Source organism: Stigmatopora argus, chromosome 19, assembly GCF_051989625.1.
Source record: "Stigmatopora argus isolate UIUO_Sarg chromosome 19, RoL_Sarg_1.0, whole genome shotgun sequence".
Classification (NCBI taxonomy): domain Eukaryota; kingdom Metazoa; phylum Chordata; class Actinopteri; order Syngnathiformes; family Syngnathidae; genus Stigmatopora; species Stigmatopora argus.
In genome coordinates this window covers 11,572,656-11,594,856 of record NC_135405.1, presented here as the reverse complement: position 1 = coordinate 11,594,856, position 22,201 = coordinate 11,572,656, and the positions used below count along the sequence as shown (strand labels likewise).

Genomic DNA, 22,201 nt, shown 5'->3' with positions numbered 1-22,201 from the left:
TTTTTTGATAACTACCATAACACATACTCTGTTCATAATATTATTTTGTGTCTGTGTGTATGAAGGCAAAGGAAATGCAGCAGATGGCCATGTTGGAGGAGGAGACGGACCGCAGACTTGCCCCAGTAGTGTGAGCGTCTGATAAACATACACATACACACACACGTAACCCCCCCTACACACACTGTAGCCCCCTCTCAACACAATTTAGCTTTGAAACTGTGCACATAAACACTTTGTTTGTATGTGACATGATTGGAATGTAGCACTGTTTGTACAATCACACTCAAAGCTGTTTTTCTATCATATTTTCGTTGAAGTAGCACTGTTGAAAATTTAAAAACAAAAACAAAGCCCATAGGACGGCGACACCTTTAACGAATACCGGTCGCCCTGTTTGTCGACCTATGTGGTGACAGGTGTTGTTTTCAATTTCATCCATTCAATCTGATTTTCCAATGGCATAGAATTGTCTTTTGCTCATGATGTCATGAATATTTTTGTATCCAAACGTATTGAAGCGTAACGCAAAAAAAGGTCGTTATCTGATTTCACTGCGGGAAAACAAAGACTTATTTTGTCGGTTCAAATGTGGGCAGAGTTGTAAAACGGGTTCATAAAGTTTTTATTTGAGTGCATTTGAATGCAAATGGATTTTAGTGGGGAAAAACAGCTGGGCGAGTTCCTTATATTTATTTATTCGACATATCAGAGGTATAAAGTATTCAAATGAAAATATTAATTACTCAATTTGTATTTTTAAATTAACCGGGGTAGTTCATTGACTATAATATAAAATACATTGAACTTTAAAGTTAAATACAACAGAACTGCAGTTGAGCATTTTTATATTGTGCAACGCTAGAGGGCGCCCATGTAATTTTTTGGGGAATGCACTCCAATAATCTGACATTAAAACCCCAAATTGCGATATAATACTTGATATAGTCATGGCATAATTCAGTGGAAAAACTACAAAAATGGCCACCAATTATCCGTCATTATGACGTGAAAGAGGAAACTCCTTCTAAAAATGTTTGTTGACATCCCCATGTAAAAAAAAAAAGTGCTTTTATTCTTTGGCTTTGCAAATGTGCCACTCGTTGTCGTTTAGGATTCTTTTAACTTATTTGATTGAATGCCAAATTCAAGGGTTGTTTCTATGGAGATCTATATATATATAGACATACACTATCTATAAATAATTGAACATATATATTGTATATATTAGATATGATGTCTCGTTCGATTGTTTGTTAGAGGCTTTTTTTCTTCTTTTTTTTGCACTTGGTTTGTTTTTCCAGTCGGTCCAGATGGTTTATCTTTTTTTTTTTTTTGTAGCTCAAACAATGTGTGTGCGGGTGTTCTTTTTTCTTTTTTTTGTATTTTTATTGTACTGTTTGACCTCTAGCAAAGACGACGCGGTTGTTACGTGGCTCCTTTAATACTGTTTTATAGTATGTGTATTAATAAATGACAGTGGAATATGGGACCTCAAAACATCCCCTTGCTTGGTTTTTTTGGGGGTGCCATCACCACAAGAAACCACAAAAATCGCCCATATATTTTTGACAAACGAGTTAACACTGGGTTTATTTTTTATTTAATTTAGACTTAATGAGTTCACTTACTTCCTACAAATAATCTTCTCGAATCAAGTCCATTCAGAATCACAAGGAGGCGCACTAGAGTGGAAAAATAAGAGTTGATCGTCAAAATCCGCCTGATTACAAATCTTCCGTTTTTTTGAAGTGGCGACAACAAAGTCAAAATGGACAAAAAGTCAATGTGATAAAAAAATGTGGCACATTGCTCCAAAATATCTAGGCAGCAAACATCCAAAAAGTCCAGCGTGCAGCGGTCACATGGTCCAGAAAGGGGCGCGTTTTGGATTCATTCAAGTTGCAAAAATACAGAAACAAAAAACCAGTCTTTTTATAGTCTTCTTATAAGCGAAAGCTGCAAAATCCATCTTTTTTATGTTGTACAGTCTAAAAGTTTGTCTGAAAAACCTCTGAAGAAAAAGTCTGAAAATCTCCATGCACCCAAATTGCCAAATAACCCCTGTCTTTCCACCTCTCTATTCAAAGGAAAAAGTGAAGGCATTCTGCGGGCTTCTGCAGTTTTCACCAAAGGGGGGAGGGTTCCCAACCCCTCTTGACACCATCGCCCCTCCCCAAACAAATCACTTCATAATTACCCACTTCCAAAAAAAAAAAAAGAGTCCAGCTATTCTCTAACATATTTCAAAAAAATCCTCCTTTTTTCCTGGCTAATTCCAGCATTAGATTTTTACAGCAACCTGGACTGAATCAAGTGAATTTTCTTCTTTTTTGCTGCATTTTTTTTTGTGGAGGATCAGAGTGGAGGGATCCCCCTCCCTCTTTTGCCTCTCTCTCTCTCTCTCTCTCTCTCTCTTTCTCTCTCTGCCTCCCGCCTCTTCCTCCTCTTCTCCTCGCTCTCTTTCCCGCTCAGCTCAGCTCAGGTGGCGCCACTCGCCGCGGCTTCGCTTCTGGAGGGGGGGAAACCGGCCTGGAAGATGGGACCAGCGGGCTTCAGCACCAAGGAGAGCGCTCGCACTCTTCCGCTCGGTCAGTGTGTCTTTTTCTTTGGATAGTATGTTTGTGATTTGGCTAAAATGTCAAATCGTGTTGATTTTTTTTATTTTTGTGGTTTTGTTCACCAAATGACTTTCCTTGCTGAACTTAATGGAGCGGAATATGAACTTGCTGCGCATTTCTCGCCTGGCTGTGGATTTTTATGCTGACTGTGGTATATTTAAGGGGGGAGTTCAGGTTCTGCGTGGGTAATCGTGTGTGTGTGTGTACTGCTGTCGTGACGCCACACTGCGGTGTGTGTCTTTTCAAGAACGTTTTGGGATTGGAAAAAAATACGATGTAGGAGTTGAAGAGCCCTTTTATGTTTTTTGGAGGGTTTTTTTGCAGACAGTGAAACAAAAGTAGAGGACTTTCCGCGCTCCTTTTTTGGACAAAATACATGAAATGTAGATTTGTTCAATTATATTGCGTTTTGTGTTTCTAACATAACATTGTGATTAGAGTTGTCCCCAATTTGTCGCTTATGTCCAGGCGCAATCTTCTTCTCCCTTATTTTAAATATATATGTATAGGAAAAAGATGTTGTATTTTTTTAGAAACATTTTATGAAATGTATGTATTTCCCGATTCATGGAAATGAATTTTATTTGCAGTCAATTTAGGCATCCATTGGTTCGCTTTGAACCTTTTTCAATTTGGATCAAATGAATGAATAGATGGCTCCGTTGTAGGGTTGACTTGACGTTGTTTCCCGCGCAGGCGCATGGCCGCTGTTGCCGCTGTTGCCGCTGTTGCTTCTGTCGGCGACGGCGTCGGGCGAGCTGGAAGGAGAGAACCTGTCGGGTCTGTCGAGCGATCCCGACCGAGCCATCTTCGCCGTGCGGGAGAACGGCACCACGTGCCTGATGGTGGAGTTTGCCGTCAAACTGCTGGTGCCCTATGACGTGCTGGCGCTCAACCGCATTGACGTAAGTGGCTGGCCCCGCCCCTCGCTTCACTTTTTGGGGCATTTCAGATGGGTCAACGTGAAAGATGTGTTGGCATTTGGACCTTTCTGAAGATGTTTTTTTTTTTTTTTCGTGTGACAGCTGATCACCGAGCAGGCGTCCTTCACGCTCCCTCGCAACGCTCACATCGACGGAAAGTGTGGCAGCAGCGAGTCGGAGATTCACATCAGCTGGAAAAACGATGCCTACGTGCTGCGCTTCTACTTTTCCAAGGTGCCACAACACACACACACACACACACACACACACACACACAGACTAAGGGTGAAAGGTCATATACACCTTTATCAAACTTTTTTCCCACGGTATATTTAATCCAGAGTATGTATTTTCTACTATATAACGTTCTTTAAGGAATTTGAAGAGGGGGAAAAGCTTAAAATACAAAATGGTCATTTTTAGGGAATAAAAGCCTTACTGTACATGGTCATTTTTTAAAGAAAAAAGCCTTACTATACTATGTCGTTTTTTATGAAAAAAAGCCTTACTATACTATGTTTAAAAAAAAAACCTTTACTATACTATGTCGTTTTTTTTTCCAGAAAAAAAGCCTTACTATATATACTCACTATACTATGTCGTTTTTAGGGGAAAAAAGCTTACTATACTGTCGTTTTTTTAAGAAAATAAGCTTTACTATGTCATTTTTTAAAGAAAAAAACGCCCTACTATACTATGTCGCTTTTTAAAGAAAAAACGCCTTACTATACTATGTCATTTTTTTAAAGAAAAAAAGCCTTACTGTATATACTATGTCGTTTAAAGTAAAAAAGCCTTACTATACTATGTCGTTTTTTAGGGAAAAAAGCAATACTATACTGTGTCGGTTTTTTTTTTTTTTTCAGAAAAAAAGCCTTACTCTACTATGTAGTTTTTTTTTTCAGAAAAAAAACCTTACTAAACTATGTAGTTTTTTTGGGGAAAAAAAAGCTTTACTATACTATGTCGTTTAAAGTAAAAAAGCCTTACTATACTATGTCGGTTTTTTTTTCAGGAAAAAAAGCCTTACTATACTATGTCGTTTTTTAGGGGGAAAAGCCATACTATACTATGTCGGTTTTTTTTCTTCAGAAAAAAGGCCTTACTATACTATGTCGGTTTTTTATGCAAAAAAAAGGCTTACTATACTATGTCGTTTTTTAGGGGGAAAAGCCATACTATACTATGTCGTTTTTTTTTCTTCAGAAAAAAGGCCTTACTATACTATGTCGGTTTTTTATGCAAAAAAAAGGCTTACTATACTATGTCGTTTTTTAGGGGGAAAAGCCATACTATACTATGTCGGTTTTTTTTCTTCAGAAAAAAGGCCTTACTATACTATGTCGGTTTTTTATGCAAAAAAAAGGCTTACTATACTATGTCGTTTTTTAGGGGGAAAAGCCATACTATACTATGTCGGTTTTTTTTTCTTCAGAAAAAAGGCCTTACTATACTATGTCGTTTTTTTATGCAAAAAAAAGGCTTAGTATACTATGTCGTTTTTTAGGGGGAAAAGCCATACTATACTATGTAGTTTTTTTTTCTTCAGAAAAAAGGCCTTACTATACTATGTCGGTTTTTTATGCAAAAAAAAGGCTTACTATACTATGTCGTTTTTTAGGGGGAAAAGCCATACTATACTATGTCGGTTTTTTTTCTTCAGAAAAAAGGCCTTACTATACTATGTCGGTTTTTTATGCAAAAAAAAGGCTTACTATACTATGTCGTTTTTTAGGGGGAAAAGCCATACTATACTATGTCGGTTTTTTTTCTTCAGAAAAAAGGCCTTACTATACTATGTCGGTTTTTTATGCAAAAAAAAAGGCTTACTATACTATGTCGTTTTTTAGGGGGAAAAGCCATACTATACTATGTCGGTTTTTTTTCTTCAGAAAAAAGGCCTTACTATACTATGTCGGTTTTTTATGCAAAAAAAAGGCTTACTATACTATGTCGTTTTTTAGGGGGAAAAGCCATACTATACTATGTCGGGTTTTTTTCTTCAGAAAAAAGGCCTTACTATACTATGTCGGTTTTTTATGCAAAAAAAAGGCATACTATACTATGTCGGTTTTTTTTCTTCAGAAAAAAGGCCTTACTATACTATGTCGGTTTTTTATGCAAAAAAAAGGCTTACTATACTATGTCGTTTTTTAGGGGGAAAAGCCATACTATACTATGTCGGGTTTTTTTCTTCAGAAAAAAGGCCTTACTATACTATGTCGGTTTTTTATGCAAAAAAAAGGCTTACTATACTATGTCGTTTTTTAGGGGGAAAAGCCATACTATACTATGTCGGGTTTTTTTCTTCAGAAAAAAGGCCTTACTATACTATGTCGGTTTTTTATGCAAAAAAAGGCTTACTATACTATGTCGTTTTTTAGGGGGAAAAGCCATACTATACTATGTCGGTTTTTTTTCTTCAGAAAAAAGGCCTTACTATACTATGTCGTTTTTTTATGCAAAAAAAGGCTTACTATACTATGTCGTTTTTTAGGGGGAAAGCCATACTATACTATGTCGGTTTTTTTTCTTCAGAAAAAAGGCCTTACTATACTATGTCGGTTTTTTTTTCAGGAAAAAAAGCCTTACTATACTATGTCGTTTTTTAGGGGGAAAAGCCATACTATACTATGTCGTTTTTTTTTCTTCAGAAAAAAGGCCTTACTATACTATGTCGGTTTTTTATGCAAAAAAAAGGCTTACTATACTATGTCGTTTTTTTAGGGGGAAAAGCCATACTATACTATGTCGGTTTTTTATGCAAAAAAAAGGCTTACTATACTATGTCGTTTTTTAGGGGGAAAAGCCATACTATGTCGTTTTTTTTTCTTCAGAAAAAAGGCCTTACTATACTATGTCGGTTTTTTATGCAAAAAAAAGGCTTACTATACTATGTCGTTTTTTAGGGGGAAAAGCCATACTATACTATGTCGGTTTTTTTTCTTCAGAAAAAAGGCCTTACTATACTATGTCGGTTTTTTATGCAAAAAAAAGGCTTACTATACTATGTCGTTTTTTAGGGGGAAAGCCATACTATACTATGTCGGTTTTTTTTCTTCAGAAAAAAGGCCTTACTATACTATGTCGGTTTTTTATGCAAAAAAAAGGCTTACTATACTATGTCGGTTTTTTATGCAAAAAAAAGGCATACTATACTATACTATGTCGGTTTTTTTTCTTCAGAAAAAAGGCCTTACTATACTATGTCGGTTTTTTATGCAAAAAAAAGGCATACTATACTATGTCGGTTTTTTTTCTTCAGAAAAAAGGCCTTACTATACTATGTCGTTTTTTTATGCAAAAAAAAGGCTTACTATACTATGTCGTTTTTTAGGGGGAAAAGCCATACTATACTATGTCGGTTTTTTTTCTTCAGAAAAAAGGCCTTACTATACTATGTCGGTTTTTTATGCAAAAAAAAGGCTTACTATACTATGTCGTTTTTTAGGGGGAAAAGCCATACTATACTATGTCGGTTTTTTTTCTTCAGAAAAAAGGCCTTACTATACTATGTCGTTTTTTTATGCAAAAAAAAGGCTTACTAAACTATGTCGTTTTTTAGGGGGAAAAGCCATACTATACTATGTCGGTTTTTTTTCTTCAGAAAAAAGGCCTTACTATACTATGTCGGTTTTTTATGCAAAAAAAAAGGCTTACTATACTATGTCGTTTTTTAGGGGGAAAAGCCATACTATACTATGTCGGTTTTTTTTCTTCAGAAAAAAGGCCTTACTATACTATGTCGGTTTTTTATGCAAAAAAAAGGCTTACTATACTATGTCGTTTTTTAGGGGGAAAAGCCATACTATACTATGTCGGTTTTTTTTCCTTCAGAAAAAAGGCCTTACTATACTATGTCGGTTTTTTATGCAAAAAAAAAGGCTTACTATACTATGTCGTTTTTTAGGGGGAAAAGCCATACTATACTATGTCGTTTTTTTTTCTTCAGAAAAAAGGCCTTACTATACTATGTCGTTTTTTTATGCAAAAAAAAGGCTTACTATACTATGTCGTTTTTTAGGGGGAAAAGCCATACTATACTATGTCGGGTTTTTTTCTTCAGAAAAAAGGCCTTACTATACTATGTCGGTTTTTTATGCAAAAAAAAGGCTTACTATACTATGTCGTTTTTTAGGGGGAAAAGCCATACTATACTATGTCGGTTTTTTTTCTTCAGAAAAAAGGCCTTACTATACTATGTCGGTTTTTTATGCAAAAAAAAGGCTTACTAAACTATGTCGTTTTTTAGGGGGAAAAGCCATACTATACTATGTCGGTTTTTTTTCTTCAGAAAAAAGGCCTTACTATACTGTGTCGTTTTTTTATGCAAAAAAAAGGCTTACTATACTATGTCGTTTTTTAGGGGGAAAAGCCATACTATACTATGTCGGTTTTTTTTCTTCAGAAAAAAGGCCTTACTATACTATGTCGGTTTTTTATGCAAAAAAAAGGCTTACTATACTATGTCGTTTTTTAGGGGGAAAAGCCATACTATACTATGTCGGTTTTTTTTCTTCAGAAAAAAGGCCTTACTATACTATGTCGGTTTTTTATGCAAAAAAAAAGGCTTACTATACTATGTCGTTTTTTAGGGGGAAAAGCCATACTATACTATGTCGGTTTTTTTTCTTCAGAAAAAAGGCCTTACTATACTATGTCGGTTTTTTATGCAAAAAAAAGGCTTACTATACTATGTCGTTTTTTAGGGGGAAAAGCCATACTATACTATGTCGGTTTTTTTTCTTCAGAAAAAAGGCCTTACTATACTATGTCGGTTTTTTATGCAAAAAAAAAGGCTTACTATACTATGTCGTTTTTTAGGGGGAAAAGCCATACTATACTATGTCGTTTTTTTTTCTTCAGAAAAAAGGCCTTACTATACTATGTCGGTTTTTTATGCAAAAAAAAGGCTTACTATACTATGTCGTTTTTTAGGGGGAAAAGCCATACTATACTATGTCGGTTTTTTTTCTTCAGAAAAAAGGCCTTACTATACTATGTCGGTTTTTTATGCAAAAAAAAAGGCTTACTATACTATGTCGTTTTTGTTAAAGCCTTACCATTCTATGAAGTTTTTTTAAGAAAAAAAAGCCTTACTATACTATGTCGTTTTTTTTTGAAAAAAAAGCTTCCTAAACTATGTAGTTTTTTTGGGGGGGGAAGCCTTACTATACTATGTCGTTTTTAATGAAAAAAGCCTTACTATACTATGTCGTTTTTTAGGGAAAAAAAAGCCTTTCTATACTATGTCGTTTTTGTTTTCAGAAAAGAAGCCTTATTATACTATGTCGTGGAGTATTGTTACCCATCCCATCCTGTTACCTCGTTCTTGTAAAAAAAAATGTCCGAAGCAGTCCAGTGTTTGTAAAAAGGCCCGTTTGCATTTCAGGAGCTGCGTGCCAAAGGCGCGGAGGTGTGGAAAATCAGCAAGGTCCAGTTGGTGTACGACACCTCCGAAACGTCTCACTTCATCAACGCCTACAACCGTGAGTGGCCATTTTCCGTCCGCCCGAACCGAGTCGAGCTTTCGAGCGCTTTCTTCGCCTTCCTGCTTTTCAGCCGGCAAGCACACGGCCAGCAGCCGCCGCCTGTCGGCGATGGTGACGCCGGGCGGCCGCTCCTTCGCGTGCGCCGCCCAGCAGACGCTGACCCTCATCAGCAGCGACCACCAGAAGGGCGTCACCATCAGCATGTACGACGCCCAGATTCAGCCCTTTGACATGACCGCCGATTTTGTCTTCAGCGAGCGTGAGTCGCCGCGCCCAAACGCATGCGTACTCTCATTTAACAATGTGGTTCGCAGAATTCTCAGACTTTTTCTAGTTTAAAAGTGATGAAATGAAGCACACGTTTTCATGTACAGTGGTACCTCGACATACGATCGTAATCCGTTCCGAGACTGAGATCGTATGTCGAGCTTTTTGTAACTCCAGCGAACGTTTCCCATTCAAATGAATTGAAAACAAATTGATTCGTTGCAACCCTCTGCAAAAACACCAAAAACAGGATATTGGATTGGAAAAAAATGTTTTATTTCTTCTAATTCGCCATATATTGACAAAGTAATAAATAACGAGTGGTTTAATAGTAATAAAATGTGTTTAATAGATGTAAAATTAGACGCATTTTGCGGCTGGGAGAGACAACGACACACGCGGAGGCTGTTCGGGGGCGACTTTATCCACGGCACTCGTAAACGAACAAACAAATTTAAATGAACTTGGATAAATATATACAAACACACTCAAACATACGTTTAATGTAACTTTATACAAAACTGAATTCTAGTTTTGTCTTAATCTTTTGTTACCTTGGTTTTCCGGGTTAGCGGTTTGCCACGCCTCCACCCTCACGTTCGCTATCGATGGACTGTTTGCTGTTGTACTATTCCCTTCAAAATATTCCCAAAATGATGCACACAAATGTCCTCACAACAGGATAACGCACGACCACTTGCCTACGAGAAATAGTCTTTAAAGAACGATCGCGGGACCTTCTTTCCTTAGAAAGAATAACAGGAAATGCAATAGCTGAGGTTACCCACGTATTGATTGTGGGTCATGAAGTTTTATTCTGAGAAAGGGTGCCATTGGCTATTGGTGTTGTGTGCACGAGTATACTTCATTACCCAGAAAGCCCTCTTTTTGCCCGGGCATGCGCGTTGTGCGTTTCCTGGTCGAAACTCGTCTGAATAAATCGTTCAGTCCTCGGAGATATATAGTAGTTATACACGAAAGAGATGCGGCAAAAAAAGACAATGATAAACAGCCTCTCATGTCATGGCCACCTGGCTTGGTCGCATTTCGAAATTTTAATTGTACCGCGAGCGAAGTATTCGATCGAAATTTTCGTCGTACCACGAGCATGTCGTATGACGAGCATGTTGTATCACGAGGAACCACTGTATTTTTATTTTTACGGCTCTCAAGGAGTCAATTGGCCCTAAAAATGAAAACCAGCGTTGCACAAATCCATTTATTTGATCATTTTTTTTGTCTTCTCAGCATACAAGTGCATCACGGACCAGCGCGAACGTCTGGAGGAGACGCTGCCGCTCATCCTGGGCTTCATCCTGGCGCTCATCATCGTCATCACGCTGACCGTCTACCACTTCCACCTCAAGTTGAGTGCCAGTAACACGCCCCCGCAAATGCCACGCGACCGCTCCATGTACAAAAACATGTAGAAAGAAAGCTCCGGCGCCCTCGACGGCGGCAAACCCGTTAAAGTACAAAATAACCACTTTCCACCAACACCATTAAGCGACATTGTCCCGTTTCAAACGAACACGCCTTCTCCATACGTGTGCGTTTATTTTGTCGTGTTCTTTCTCATTCGGTGTTGCTTTTAAAGCTAAAAAAAAAAACACACACTAAAGGAAGTAAGCCTAATCCCGTTCGAAATGTGCTAAATATTATTTTCCTGAAAAACTATGCATAAAAACCTCTGCTGAAAACACGTCTTTGGGGTCTTTTTGTTGTGCATGGATTTGCAATGAAGGAAGAACAGCTGGCAGCCACCAGTCTCATGACTTTCCAGGACCGCAAAGCGGTTGATATGCTTCTGACGGTTGATGTGCTCTTGAGGGAGAAGGGGGCGTATGCAATGTTTGAAAATGTTGCACTCAACAACACGTCCCCCAATGGGTCCCTAACCTGGGCAGACCCTGAACCGGAAACGAAGAGGCACTCTGGAGTGGAACCATCCACCTTCTGGCAGACTGGTGGGATAAGGCCTTTGCCAAATGTAAAAAAAAATGGCCTTCACCGAGGTGATATCAATAGCTGTTTTAGCTAATACTTTGACAATGTGTGGATATTGTCTTATCCCCTGTTACACTTTTTGCTAGACCAGGGGTAGGGAACCTATGGCTCGGGAGCCATATGTGGCTCTGTCCATGGGTGCATATGGCTCTCCACTAACCTGTGAGGTAAAATATGGAAATCCGTAGTGAGAGAGCCAAGTCCCAAATGCACCAATAGGAGCTTCACGTTGACACAGTGGAGTTGAGACTACCACTTTAATCATAATTTAGTTTTTCATTACTCATCTCATTAATACTGATGATTAGCAACAGCATAAAAATGTTGTCAAAAGAATTCAAAGACTTTTTGTGATTAAAAAGTGATGAAATGACAGAAAAAAAATTATCGCACATTTTCATACATTTTTACTTTTAAATTCTGAGAATGGCTCTTTAGCAATAACATTAAAAAATAAGAATTGTTTATGGCTCTCTCTTTCAAAAAGATTCCCGACCCCTGTGCTAGACCGACTTAGGGTTGATACGGTAGCTCTAACAAATTCCGAATGACAAGGATTGTATCTCCTTATTAGACAGCCTACTGCTGATAACATTGATGTCCAGGATGATGCAAATTATGAAAATGAGTTGAACGAGAATGATTTTGTTCTTCCTTTTTCAGGCCAGATATGCAAGTAAGGTGAATTCTGGTAAGGATGGAGACAACGGACTTCCCCCAAGTGTATTTGTATTTGTCATAAATAAATAAAAAATGATTATGGGATTGCGTACACATATAATATTAGGGGGGAATGTTAGGTTTATCATTATTATAGATGTGTATCAATATGTACTTGCAATGAAGAGTTATTGTTGCAATAATGATTAATACCCTTAAATCATTATTAGTAATATTTAATTAAAATTGGAAGACATCTTTCACATATCTGGTTACAACTTGCAAGGAGCCACACTCCTAACGCGCCTTCGTTCCTGAGCATTTCTGACGTGTAGTATATTTTGCATCGTATTTAGTCGCGACAAACGGAAAACATTTCAATGTAATCTGATTCAAAACAATTGCCATTATTACATTGAAACCAAAACACCTGCGTAAGATTTTGCAGTATAAGCATAATAATTTCTTTAGAAGGTAAACTGCCGGCGTCCCAGACAAAACAATTTATGAGTCCTTCGTAGACCTTCATTGCGAACTTGCATCTGGGTGTCTGGGTTGCCAGGTCTATCTCCCAGTAACAGTCAGTCGTTGGAGGGTGAGGTGTTATGTCAACAAGCTGGAGCCAGCAGAGTGACCTCGAGTTTGTCCCAGTCTCAAATTAAAGACACTCTTATACAAAAGTAATTAAAATGCATACATCTATAATATCATCATAGCCTTATTACTTATTAAAAATGCTTACAAAACATATAGAAACGTCCCATAATAAATCCAACAGTTATTGACATTAATACAAATCTCTTGCAAAAGTAAGGACTGTGGTTCGCATCAAGAGGACTGGGAATGGCCTTGGGCAGGAAGATGGGTTCACAACAAGAACTGTGGACTGTTTTTGGCTTGGGCAGGATGAGTCCACAACAAGCGCCCTTGGGAACTGTGGACTGTTTTGGCTTCGCAGGACGGGTCCACAACAAGGCGCTCTTGGGAAGGTTCGACAGACCTACAATTGTTTTGATGACTGTGATAAATTGTTATGAAACTCTAAAGTTGTTTAGACTTCTGTGGGGCATGGCGTTAAAATCTTATGAATAAATTAGCGAGGGAGACCTGGAGTTGTTAGAATTATCCTGACCGGAGTCGCAGAATTGATGTATTCTCTTCTTGCAAGAATTAAACAAAGATATGACTTCCGATGCCTCTGATTGTGAATTTGGAAATACCTAAGGATTATTCCTACAACGTCCATCGCTGTCTTGTTGAAGGCGCTACAAGAAAATGCACCGACCGCCACTGTACGAAGCATTCGTTGTGTGTCAAATTTTGAATGGAATAATGGTGAGTTGATATAAAATACTAAGTCAAATATTACTCAATATTTGTTGAAATTGGCTTACTATTACGTACTGTTTTATAGGATCAAGGCCACAAAACTCAAGACTAATCTACGTCATCTTCAAAACATAGACAATGAGTTGGGAGGAGGACAAACCACCTCTTGGAGTGCGGTAATCAAGCCACCATCTTTTGGTGGTTACGCCTATTGTCGAAGCAGCTGAGTTAATTAAGCGCATGCGCAGTAACCGTTCCTTTTGGGATGGCTTGTCCCACGCTGCAGGTCGACGAGCAACGAGGTAAGGAATTGCGTTTTTATCACGCTATCGGGAGATTTTTCAGCAATCAATTGAGCCCAAAACGCCAACAAATCTCTTAGTTTAATGCCAGGTTTAACACACCGTCGACAATTTAAGTGTCGGCTTCTTTGTGCCGTATGTTACTAGTTAGCATTAGCGTTAGCGTCACGATTTGACTTAAACGGTATGTTGACCGTTTTCTCCATTATTGAGTCGTGTAGCAGGACTTTAAATTTAATCAAACAACGCCGAGACATCAACCGACAGTTTGCTGGGTAAATGTTCACTCTAGAATGACATCCAAAGGCACGGCTTAGTTCCTGTTGTATGTAATGCTAGTTTGCATTGCGAGTGCTAAACACTCGTTGCCGATGTGTAATTGTTCTGTTTTTACAAAAAAATCACTTATACAAAACTGTTAAGCCAACTTTTTCCTAGCTGTTAACGTCAGTCTGTATATTTAATCGCCATATACAAAACTATTAATCCAACTTTCTCCTAGCTCACTGGTGTCAAAGCGGCGGCCCGGGGGCCAAATTTGGCCCGCTGCGTCATTTTGTGCGGCCCGAGAAAGTAAATCATGAGTGCCGACTTTCTGTTAGGATCAAATTCAAATGAAGATTATACATGTATATTATATTTCCTCATTTTCCCCTTTTTAAATCAATAATTGTAGTTTTTTACTCCCTTTTTTTTCCTTTTTGTGTTTTTGTTCTAAAATCATTTAATAAAATATAAAAATAAATATATTTAAACAATTCTGTTTTCCACTCTAATATTGAACATATTCCCAAAAATATTTTGTTTCCTTTTGAAATGAAAAACAAATTATTATAAGATAATTTCCCTCGAAGAAAAAAAAAGCTCAAACAAACTTTTTTAGATCTATAAAAACTGAATATTTAGGGCTTTTAATAGTTTTTTTATCCAATTTAAAAAAAAAAAAAAAAAAAAAAAAAAATTCAAAAATGGTCCGGCCCACGTGAAATTGAGTTGACGTTATTGCGACCCGCAAACCAACCCGAGTTTGACACACTTGTCCTAGCTGTTAACGTCAGTCTGTATATTTAATCGCCTTGTCTGGAAAAGGAAAAATAGCACTTGGCACTCGCTAACTAATTTTCATTCTTTATCTTGATGGTTTATTAAATTTCTTGTAAGATTTCTCTATCCCGTAATTGTTTGGCAACCCCCAAATACCTTGGTTAAATCAAGTTTTCCCTGTTTAGCATCAAGATAAAACTACTTCCCCCAAAAAACAACTAAGCCTATCTGTTGAATCTCCAGCCTCTATATATGCTAACTTGTGCTTTTTTTTTGGTGCAAATTTTCCCTGTTTAGCACCAAGATGCAGCTCTTCTAGCATGCCTAGAGGACTCTTGAGGTTATAGCAGAGGAGCCTGGGCCAGATGAAGGTAAAACTACACCCCCCAAAAAAGTTGAATCTCCATTCTATATATTCTAACTTGCTATCTTTTGCATGCAACAGGCCTGAGAGATCTTCCTTGCAAGTTGCCCACTTGAATCATATGGTGTCTCTGTACTTCTAAATAAAAGCCCAAATCATCATGGTGATGTTTCACTGGCCGTTCATTTCCACAGCTCTTTGACTAAATCTTTAAGGTAAGAAGGATCTCAGTTAATGTTAGAGCAGGAATTCTAAGTATTCATTCCCAATTTTATTTTCGAAGTGTTTATACCCCCAGCATTTTTTCCTTTCATTGTGTTCATTCTCCCAATTTTATTTTTGAAGTGTTTATACCCCCAGTTTTTTTCCTAAGTATTTATTCCACCAGCTTTTTAATTTTCTTTCATTGTGTTCATTCTCCCAACGTTTTTTCCCAATTTTATTTTCTAAGTGTTTGTTCCCCCAGTTTTTTTCCCAAGTATTTATTCCACCAACTTTTTAAAACTATATACACCCTCAGTTTTATTTTCTAAGTGTTTATTCCGCTAGTTTTTTAATTTTCTTTCTTCGTGTTCATTCCCCCAGCATTTTTTCCCAATTTTATTTTCTAAGTGTTTATTACCCCAGCTTTTACAAAAAAATTATATGTATATACCCCCAGTTTTTTCCACTAGTTTTTTAATTTTCTTCATGTTCATTCCCCCAATTTTATTTTCTAAGTGTATATACCCCCCGTGTTTTGCCAGTTTTTAAAAAAAATTGTATGTATATACCCCCAGTTTTTTCCTAAGTGTTTATTCCACTAGTTTTTTAATTTTCTTCATGTTCATTCCCCCAATTTTTTCACTAAGTGTTTTCCCAATTTTATTTTCTAAGTGTATATACCCCCAGTGTTTTGCCAGTTTTTCTAAGTGTTTATTCCACTAGTTTTTTTTTCTAACATTTTATTACCCATTTTTTAATTTTTATTTTCACCAATCAACACTTCAATGTAATGCCAACTATGTTAAAGTTGAAATGTTTACCTGTAAATAAAAAAATTTAAACTTGCATTGTTACCTGCATTTTTTTGTTAGATAAAGACAAACACATGTATACATTTAAAAACTTTTATTTTGAAAAACTTCAGAGATTTTCAAATGGACAAAGACACTCCCCTTGGCACCAGGTGGAAATCTGGAAAATAAGGGGGTCAATACAAAGTAAAACACCATTCACAAGGTCTCACCTTTTATTTTGAAAAACTCCACTGATAGGTTTTCGCGCAACCACCAGCCCCGCGAAATGGGGGGTGCCTCAGGCTATCTGTACATAGGCAGGAAACCTTGTCCCCCCTGTGGAATTCTGGAAAACGAAAAAAGGGGGTCAATATACAAAGTTAAGTAAAAAACCATTCACAAGGGCTCACCTTTTATTTTGAAAAAGTTTGGAGATAGGTTCTCGCGTAACCACCAGCCCCGCGAAATGGGGGGTGCCTCAGGCTATCTGTACATAGGCAGGAAACCTTGTCCCCCCTGTGGAATTCTGGAAAACGAAAAAAGGGGGTCAATATACAAAGTTAAGTAAAAAACCATTCACAAGGGCTCACCTTTTATTTTGAAAAAGTTTGGAGATAGGTTCTCGCGTAACCACCAGCCCCGCGAAATGGGGGGTGCCTCAGGCTATCTGTACATAGGCAGGAAACCTTGTCCCCCCTGTGGAATTCTGGAAAACAAAAAAAAATGGGTCAATACACGGAGTTAAGTAAAAAACCATTCGCAAGGTCTTACCTTTTATTTTGAAAAACTCCACTGATAGGTTTTCGCGCAACCACCAGCCCCGCGAAAAGGGGGGTGCCTCAGGCTATCTGTACATAGGCAGGAAACCTTGTCCCCCCTGTGGAATTCTAGAAAACAAAAAAAAATGGGTCAATACACAGAGTTAAGTAAAAAACCATTCGCAAGGTCTTACCTTTTATTTTGGGAAAACATAAAGGGTCAATAGATTAAATACAGACTATGGCCTAATTAAGTCAAATTTAGCTTTTTTTCTATAAACCATCAAAAGGCAATATTAGACATATTCCTGATGGTGTGCTGCAGAAAGACTAAAAAATGATCCGAGTCTTTAAATGCCCATATCCAGTCTATATTTTGATGTGGTGGGAAATATAGAAAACACAATGGACAGGGGCGCACGAGGTACAAATTACATGAAAATAATAAATAAAATAAATCCTACTTCTGCCTTGAGTTTTTCAGTCAATTATTTCAAATCCATTCTTTCTTTAAAAAATAAATATTCAATAAGCTTCTGTTTTTCTCTTCTTATGCCAAGGAAAAAAGTTTAAATTTTGTCAAAACCACATTTAAAACTAAAAATGAAACGGTCCCAGCCCTGGGGTCTTTAAGAAAGTTAACGGGGTAAAAGTATATAATCTATTCGAGTGCACAGTTCTACTACATGGCAGAATTTTTCGTACCAATTTTGTCATACGCAGTTATCTGGGTTAGATGACAATTAGGCTTTTGTTGAGTCAATGATTACAAAGCCTATGTTCGCTTATTATTTGCAAGTTCAGAAAGATGTGAAACTCACAAGCGGTAGCTACTTCTACACTTGCCACTATAGTATTTTTTTAATTAAATTCAATAGGGATGACCCTACTTTACAGTTTTTCATTTATCGTAGCCATGTCTGGTCTACATTAACCGTGATAATCGAGGGATTACTGTTTATTCCTTACACGTCCACTAATGGCATTTGTGTGGGTGACTTATCCACAGGTTTTTGCTATTTAAAAAACAAGCTAGTTAGTGTTTTCATTCAAAAGTTGAATGTATCATGATAAAAAACGAGCCAATTGCGCAAAGCCTTGAATACTGAACGCTGACGTTTAAATATTACACGGATCGAAGGATTACTGTTTATTCCTTACACGTCCACTAATGGCATTTGTGTGGGTGACTTATCCACAGGTTTTTGCTATTAAAAACCACCAAGCTAGTTAATGTTTTCATTCAAAAGTTGAATGTATCCTGATAAAAATCGAGCTAATTGCGCAAAGCCTTGAATACTGAACGCTGACGTTTAAATATTACACGGATAGAGAAAATCGGAACTACGTATTTAAAAATGACTCACTTTGTTACGGCGTCGACAAGATGCCCCTTTCTGGTCGTTTTGGCCACATTCTTGAAGTTTCCCAGCAGTCTGTGCTCGTTGAGGAACTGAAACACACAATGGAATGATTTCTTTTTAAACAAAGAGCGATCGGTAACGCAATGTAGCCAATTTGTTTGCAAACATTTTGCCGTCTGCACACACATGGGGCTAGCTAGCTAGCTAGCTACATAGCGTCAACGAATCATGCTCTTATCACGCTCAAGACGAGAACTGGGGCTTCGAAATCCCCAAACGACAACGTACCGAATGTGCTGCATCGTCCCGTGAGAAGTTTGTCAGGCTTTCTTCGGCAAATCGTCACTTTTGAGCTGCTCTGCAGTGCACGACCGTGCAGCATCCTGGCAGCCTCCTGGCCCATCAGCCATCTTGGGGTTTGACGTCAGCTATTTGAACTGTGACCTTGGCCACGCCTATTAAAAAGAGACACACACAAAATATAGTCAATTGTTTTCATAATAACGTGCGTTAGTCAGTGTGTGTGTGGGGGGGGGGCGCTGTAAATGCTTTTGGGTTGGACTTTAATACTTAAAAAAAAATACATTGTTTTCATAATAACATGCATTAGTCAGTGGGTGGGGCGGGGGCGGGGCTGTAAATACGTGTTGATTGGGCATTCATACTTAAAAAAAACACATTGTTTTCATCATAACGTGCATTAGTTAGTGGGGGAGCTGTAAATATTTTTGGGTTTGGGCTTTAATCCTTTAAAATACAGTATTGCACATTATGAACATTGTGATGACATGCACTTTAGTGTTTGTTTTTTATTTCTAGATATTCCAATTATGACTAGGTAAAGTGTGGCCAATTCGTGGTGTAGAGGTTCGTTCACCTGACTACTGTGTGGGCAGGCAGGGTTCAAATCTCGGTGGATGGTGAACCATTTTGCCATTAAAAAAGACTAAGTCATTCAGTCTCTCCTTAAATAAAAGCACCAAATGACCATGTATAGGCAAGAGAAAAAACCTTTACTATACTATGTTGTTTTTTTGAGAAAAAAAGTATTACTATACTATGTTGTTTTTTTGAGAAAAAAGTATTACTATACTATGTCGTTTTTTAAGAAAAATAGCCTAACTATATATACTGTCGTTTTTTAAAGAAAAAAGCCTTACTATATATACATGGTCGTTTTTTAAACAAAATGCCTTACTATACTATGTCGTTTTTTAAGAAAAAAAGCCTTACTTTTTTTTCTGCTAGTCTATACTTACCCGTCTTTATAGCAAACCACTGTATGAGCATCCCCCTTTAGTGACAAATAACGTTGCGCTCCAAAATGAAAAGTGTCCATTATTTCCAGCGCCGTCTTTTTTTATTTAGTGAGCTTCTCCTCTGCCTTTTGCGCCTCAATCAATATCCCATTTGGCCGCAGAGCACAAAGACAAATAAGACCATAAATTACTCCGCCTTCTCCCTCGTCTTGTCTCTAGGCACGTTAAAAAAAAAAACAAAGTGTAACTGATAGGAAGAAAAGACAATGTTTTTACTTATAGAAGTTTGTTTTTAATCTTCACAGACATGCAGCGTAACTGTACAACACACACACACACACGCAGTCGTATATTTACAAATCACAGTGACAGATGGGTCCCGGCAGCTTTACACTTTTGTATGTGATAAAGAATAGGATTACCGTATTTTCCGGACTATAAGTTGCGATTGGACGTCTATCATTTAAAAAAAAATAATCCAATTTTATGGAACTTTTCCATCACTGTAATGAATCTATATTTTGACAGCCAACATTAAGGTGGTTTTCATTGCACTTGAGTGTATTTCAGTAGTTCCCTGTCGACCGTTGTTTCTTTTTTTAATTAAATAATTACACAAGGAAGTAAAACAAATGCAAAAAAAAAAAGGCCACGCTAGACAAAAATAAATTGCAATAAATAAACAGTTGTAAAAGCTCATAGAAAATGTCCGACATGACCCTTTTTGCCTGATCTACGTTTCGTGGAAGTTCCGTCTACAAAGACAGGTAAGAATAATAAATAGATTTAGTTGGGGTTTGTTTTTTAAAGTAGCATTGGGTTTCAAGTGGGATATTTCATGTGTATATATATATACTGTACATATAGTATATTTGTTCATGAAAAAGTGTATTATAAAGAGTAGGAAAGTCTATTGAATACTGCTCATATCACAATGGCTACCACACCATCAAATACTCAAAGTTATCAAAACTGTACACTTAATCATTACAAGTGGCTCTTAAAATACACGTGCGTCCAAAGTTCGTCATTTCCTTCCCAGTCGTATCTTTTAGCTTACTCTACGTCACCTTTGTGAGTGTCGACGGCCGTCTTCAGCGCTGGCGGTAGTGTCTCATGAGGGGGACGATGCAGGACGGCGGTCCTGAGAGCTTGAGGAAGGGGTGCTGGAGGAGCTCCTGCGCCGTGGCTCGTTGCGACGGCTCGCGAACCAGCATCAAGTCCAGGAAGGAGCGCAGCGCCGAAGACACCTGCCGGCGACACATGACATACAGTTGAGGAATACTTCTTTACACGTGTGGAATTGACACTATTTGTCTGTTGACGCATGTTCCCTCTTTTCAGGTCAAAAAGAAAAGTCATGGCCTGACAATTGACAACTGCGATCCTACTACCTTTGCATGGTAAGTGGATGCTCTCTCACATGAGCTAATGTTCCCACCCACCTACCTACTATGCTAGGAACTGGCCTACAACTCTTCTTTTTGACCTGACAGTTGACAACTTGGAAGTTGCGAGTATTGAACCAAGTACCTATTGCATGGTAAGCGGGCACTTACCATTTGAGCTAAGTTCCCACCCAACTCCCTACTAAGCTCAGGACTAGCCTACAACTTTTCTTTTTGACCAGACAAGTGACAACTTGAGAATCAAACCAACTACTTTTGCATGGTAAGTAGACATTATCACATGAGCTAATGTTCCCACCCAACTCCCTACTATGCCAGAGACAGGCCCACAACTTTTCTTTTAGACCTGACAAGTGACAACTTGGGAATCGATCCTACTACCTTTGCATGGTAAGATGGCACTCTATCACATGAGCTAATCTTCCCACCCACATTAGCTCATGTGATAGAGCACCGGCTTAACATGCAAAGGTAGTAGGATCGATTCCCAAGTTGTCACTTGTCTGGTCAAAAAGAAAAGTTGTAGTCCAGTTCTGAGAATAGTGAGGAGGTGGTTGGGAATTTAGCTCAAATGGTAAGTGCCTGCTTACAATGTGAGAGGTAGTTGGTTCGATACCTGCATCTTCCAAGTTGTCAGGTCAAAAAGAAAAGTTGTGGGCCTGTCTGTGGCATAGTAGGGAGTTAGTTGGGAACATTAGCTCATGTGATAGAGTTTCTACTTACCATGCAAAGGTAGTTGGATCGATTCTCAAGTTGACACTTGTCAGGTCAAAAAGAAAAGTTGTAGGCCAGTCCTGATCTTAGTAGGGATTTGGTTGGGAATTTAGCTCAAATGGTAAGTGTCTGCTTACCATGCAAGAGGTAGTTGGATCGATTCCCACATCTTTAACCACACTTCTTTTCAGCTCAAAAAGAGGGAACCAAACAATAATTGAATCGCCTGCACAACAAGCTGAAGAAACAAAGCTTTACTCTAGAAGGACATTTTAAATTAAAGCTTTACTATACATGGTCATTTTTTGTAAAGAAAAAGCCTTACTTATATGAAATACATTTGTTGTTGTCTTTTTTCCCTCATCTATGTTAAACATTAAATTTGATGCTCCAATATTTGTACAATTGTGTTTGTCTTTATTGATGTTTTAATATGCTTTTAAAAATCTATATTTTTGGATCATTCGAATGATTATATACTACTATTGTAAATATTACTACACAAGCTACCTGGCTACAAGTAGCATTGCAAGGTCATGATGACTTCAAAGTCAGCAGGCTAATGAAATCGAGTTGAAGTTAATGCGGCCCGCCAACCCACCAGAGTTTGACACCCTTGCTATAAACCACGTTCGCCTCACCTTGTGCGATTCTTTTAGCCGTGGCGGAAGATTGTCGCGTATCCTCCTC

The 22,201-nt window shown here is 37.9% G+C and overlaps 3 protein-coding genes across 13 annotated transcripts in view; 2 read left to right on the top strand and 1 right to left on the bottom strand.

Annotated features, from left to right (window-relative positions):
- plcb4b (phospholipase C, beta 4b) overlaps positions 1-1,341 on the top strand; it is a 36,223-nt gene extending 34,882 nt beyond the window's left edge. For all 6 annotated transcript variants that reach the window (XM_077587133.1, XM_077587131.1, XM_077587134.1 and 3 more), the window contains one exon: positions 66-1,341. In XM_077587133.1, the coding sequence (XP_077443259.1) occupies positions 66-142 (77 nt within the window). In that variant the 3' untranslated portion in view covers positions 143-1,341. The remainder of the gene's footprint in view (positions 1-65) is intronic.
- Positions 1,334-15,172, top strand: lamp5 (lysosomal associated membrane protein family member 5). 2 transcript variants are annotated; one of them, XM_077587161.1, is made up of 9 exons: positions 1,334-2,591; positions 3,318-3,526; positions 3,647-3,778; positions 8,937-9,033; positions 9,107-9,295; positions 10,552-13,305; positions 13,385-13,601; positions 14,943-15,016; positions 15,091-15,172. In XM_077587161.1, the coding sequence occupies exons 1-6, from the start codon at positions 2,540-2,542 to the stop codon at positions 10,731-10,733; spliced, it is 861 nt and encodes a 286-aa protein (XP_077443287.1). In that variant the 5' UTR covers positions 1,334-2,539; the 3' UTR covers positions 10,734-13,305; positions 13,385-13,601; positions 14,943-15,016; positions 15,091-15,172. The 2 variants fall into 2 exon arrangements, with proteins under 2 accessions (XP_077443287.1, XP_077443286.1); XM_077587160.1 differs by having other exon boundaries at positions 10,552-13,601.
- Positions 15,173-16,104: 932 nt separating this feature from the next.
- pak5 (p21 protein (Cdc42/Rac)-activated kinase 5) overlaps positions 16,105-22,201 on the bottom strand; it is a 25,779-nt gene continuing 19,682 nt past the window's right edge. For 3 of the 5 annotated variants that reach the window (XR_013296807.1, XR_013296809.1, XR_013296810.1), the window contains 8 exons: positions 22,153-22,201; positions 20,459-20,638; positions 18,418-18,584; positions 18,133-18,218; positions 16,779-16,894; positions 16,598-16,713; positions 16,418-16,533; positions 16,105-16,353 (listed from right to left, as the gene is read on the bottom strand). The exon at positions 22,153-22,201 is cut by the window's right edge and continues 86 nt beyond it. Coding sequence is in view for 1 of the 5 variants with exons in the window: in XM_077587141.1 (XP_077443267.1) it covers positions 20,483-20,638; positions 22,153-22,201 (205 nt within the window). In the remaining 4 variants the exon portion in view is untranslated. Of the gene's footprint in view, positions 16,354-16,417; positions 16,534-16,597; positions 16,714-16,778; positions 16,895-18,132; positions 18,219-18,417; positions 18,585-19,624; positions 20,639-22,152 lie in introns of those variants that run through there. The other 2 variants (XR_013296808.1, XM_077587141.1) reach the window with 2 other exon arrangements.

Excerpts from the sequence above, each read along its gene's own strand:
- lamp5 (XM_077587161.1), top strand. The coding sequence starts at position 2,540 with ATGGGACCAGCGGGCTTCAGCACCAAGGAGAGCGCTCGCACTCTTCCG. Across the intron at positions 2,592-3,317 it reads CGCTCGCACTCTTCCGCTCG|GCGCATGGCCGCTGTTGCCG; the intron begins GTCAGTGTGTCT and ends TTTCCCGCGCAG. Across the intron at positions 9,296-10,551 it reads CGATTTTGTCTTCAGCGAGC|CATACAAGTGCATCACGGAC; the intron begins GTGAGTCGCCGC and ends TTGTCTTCTCAG.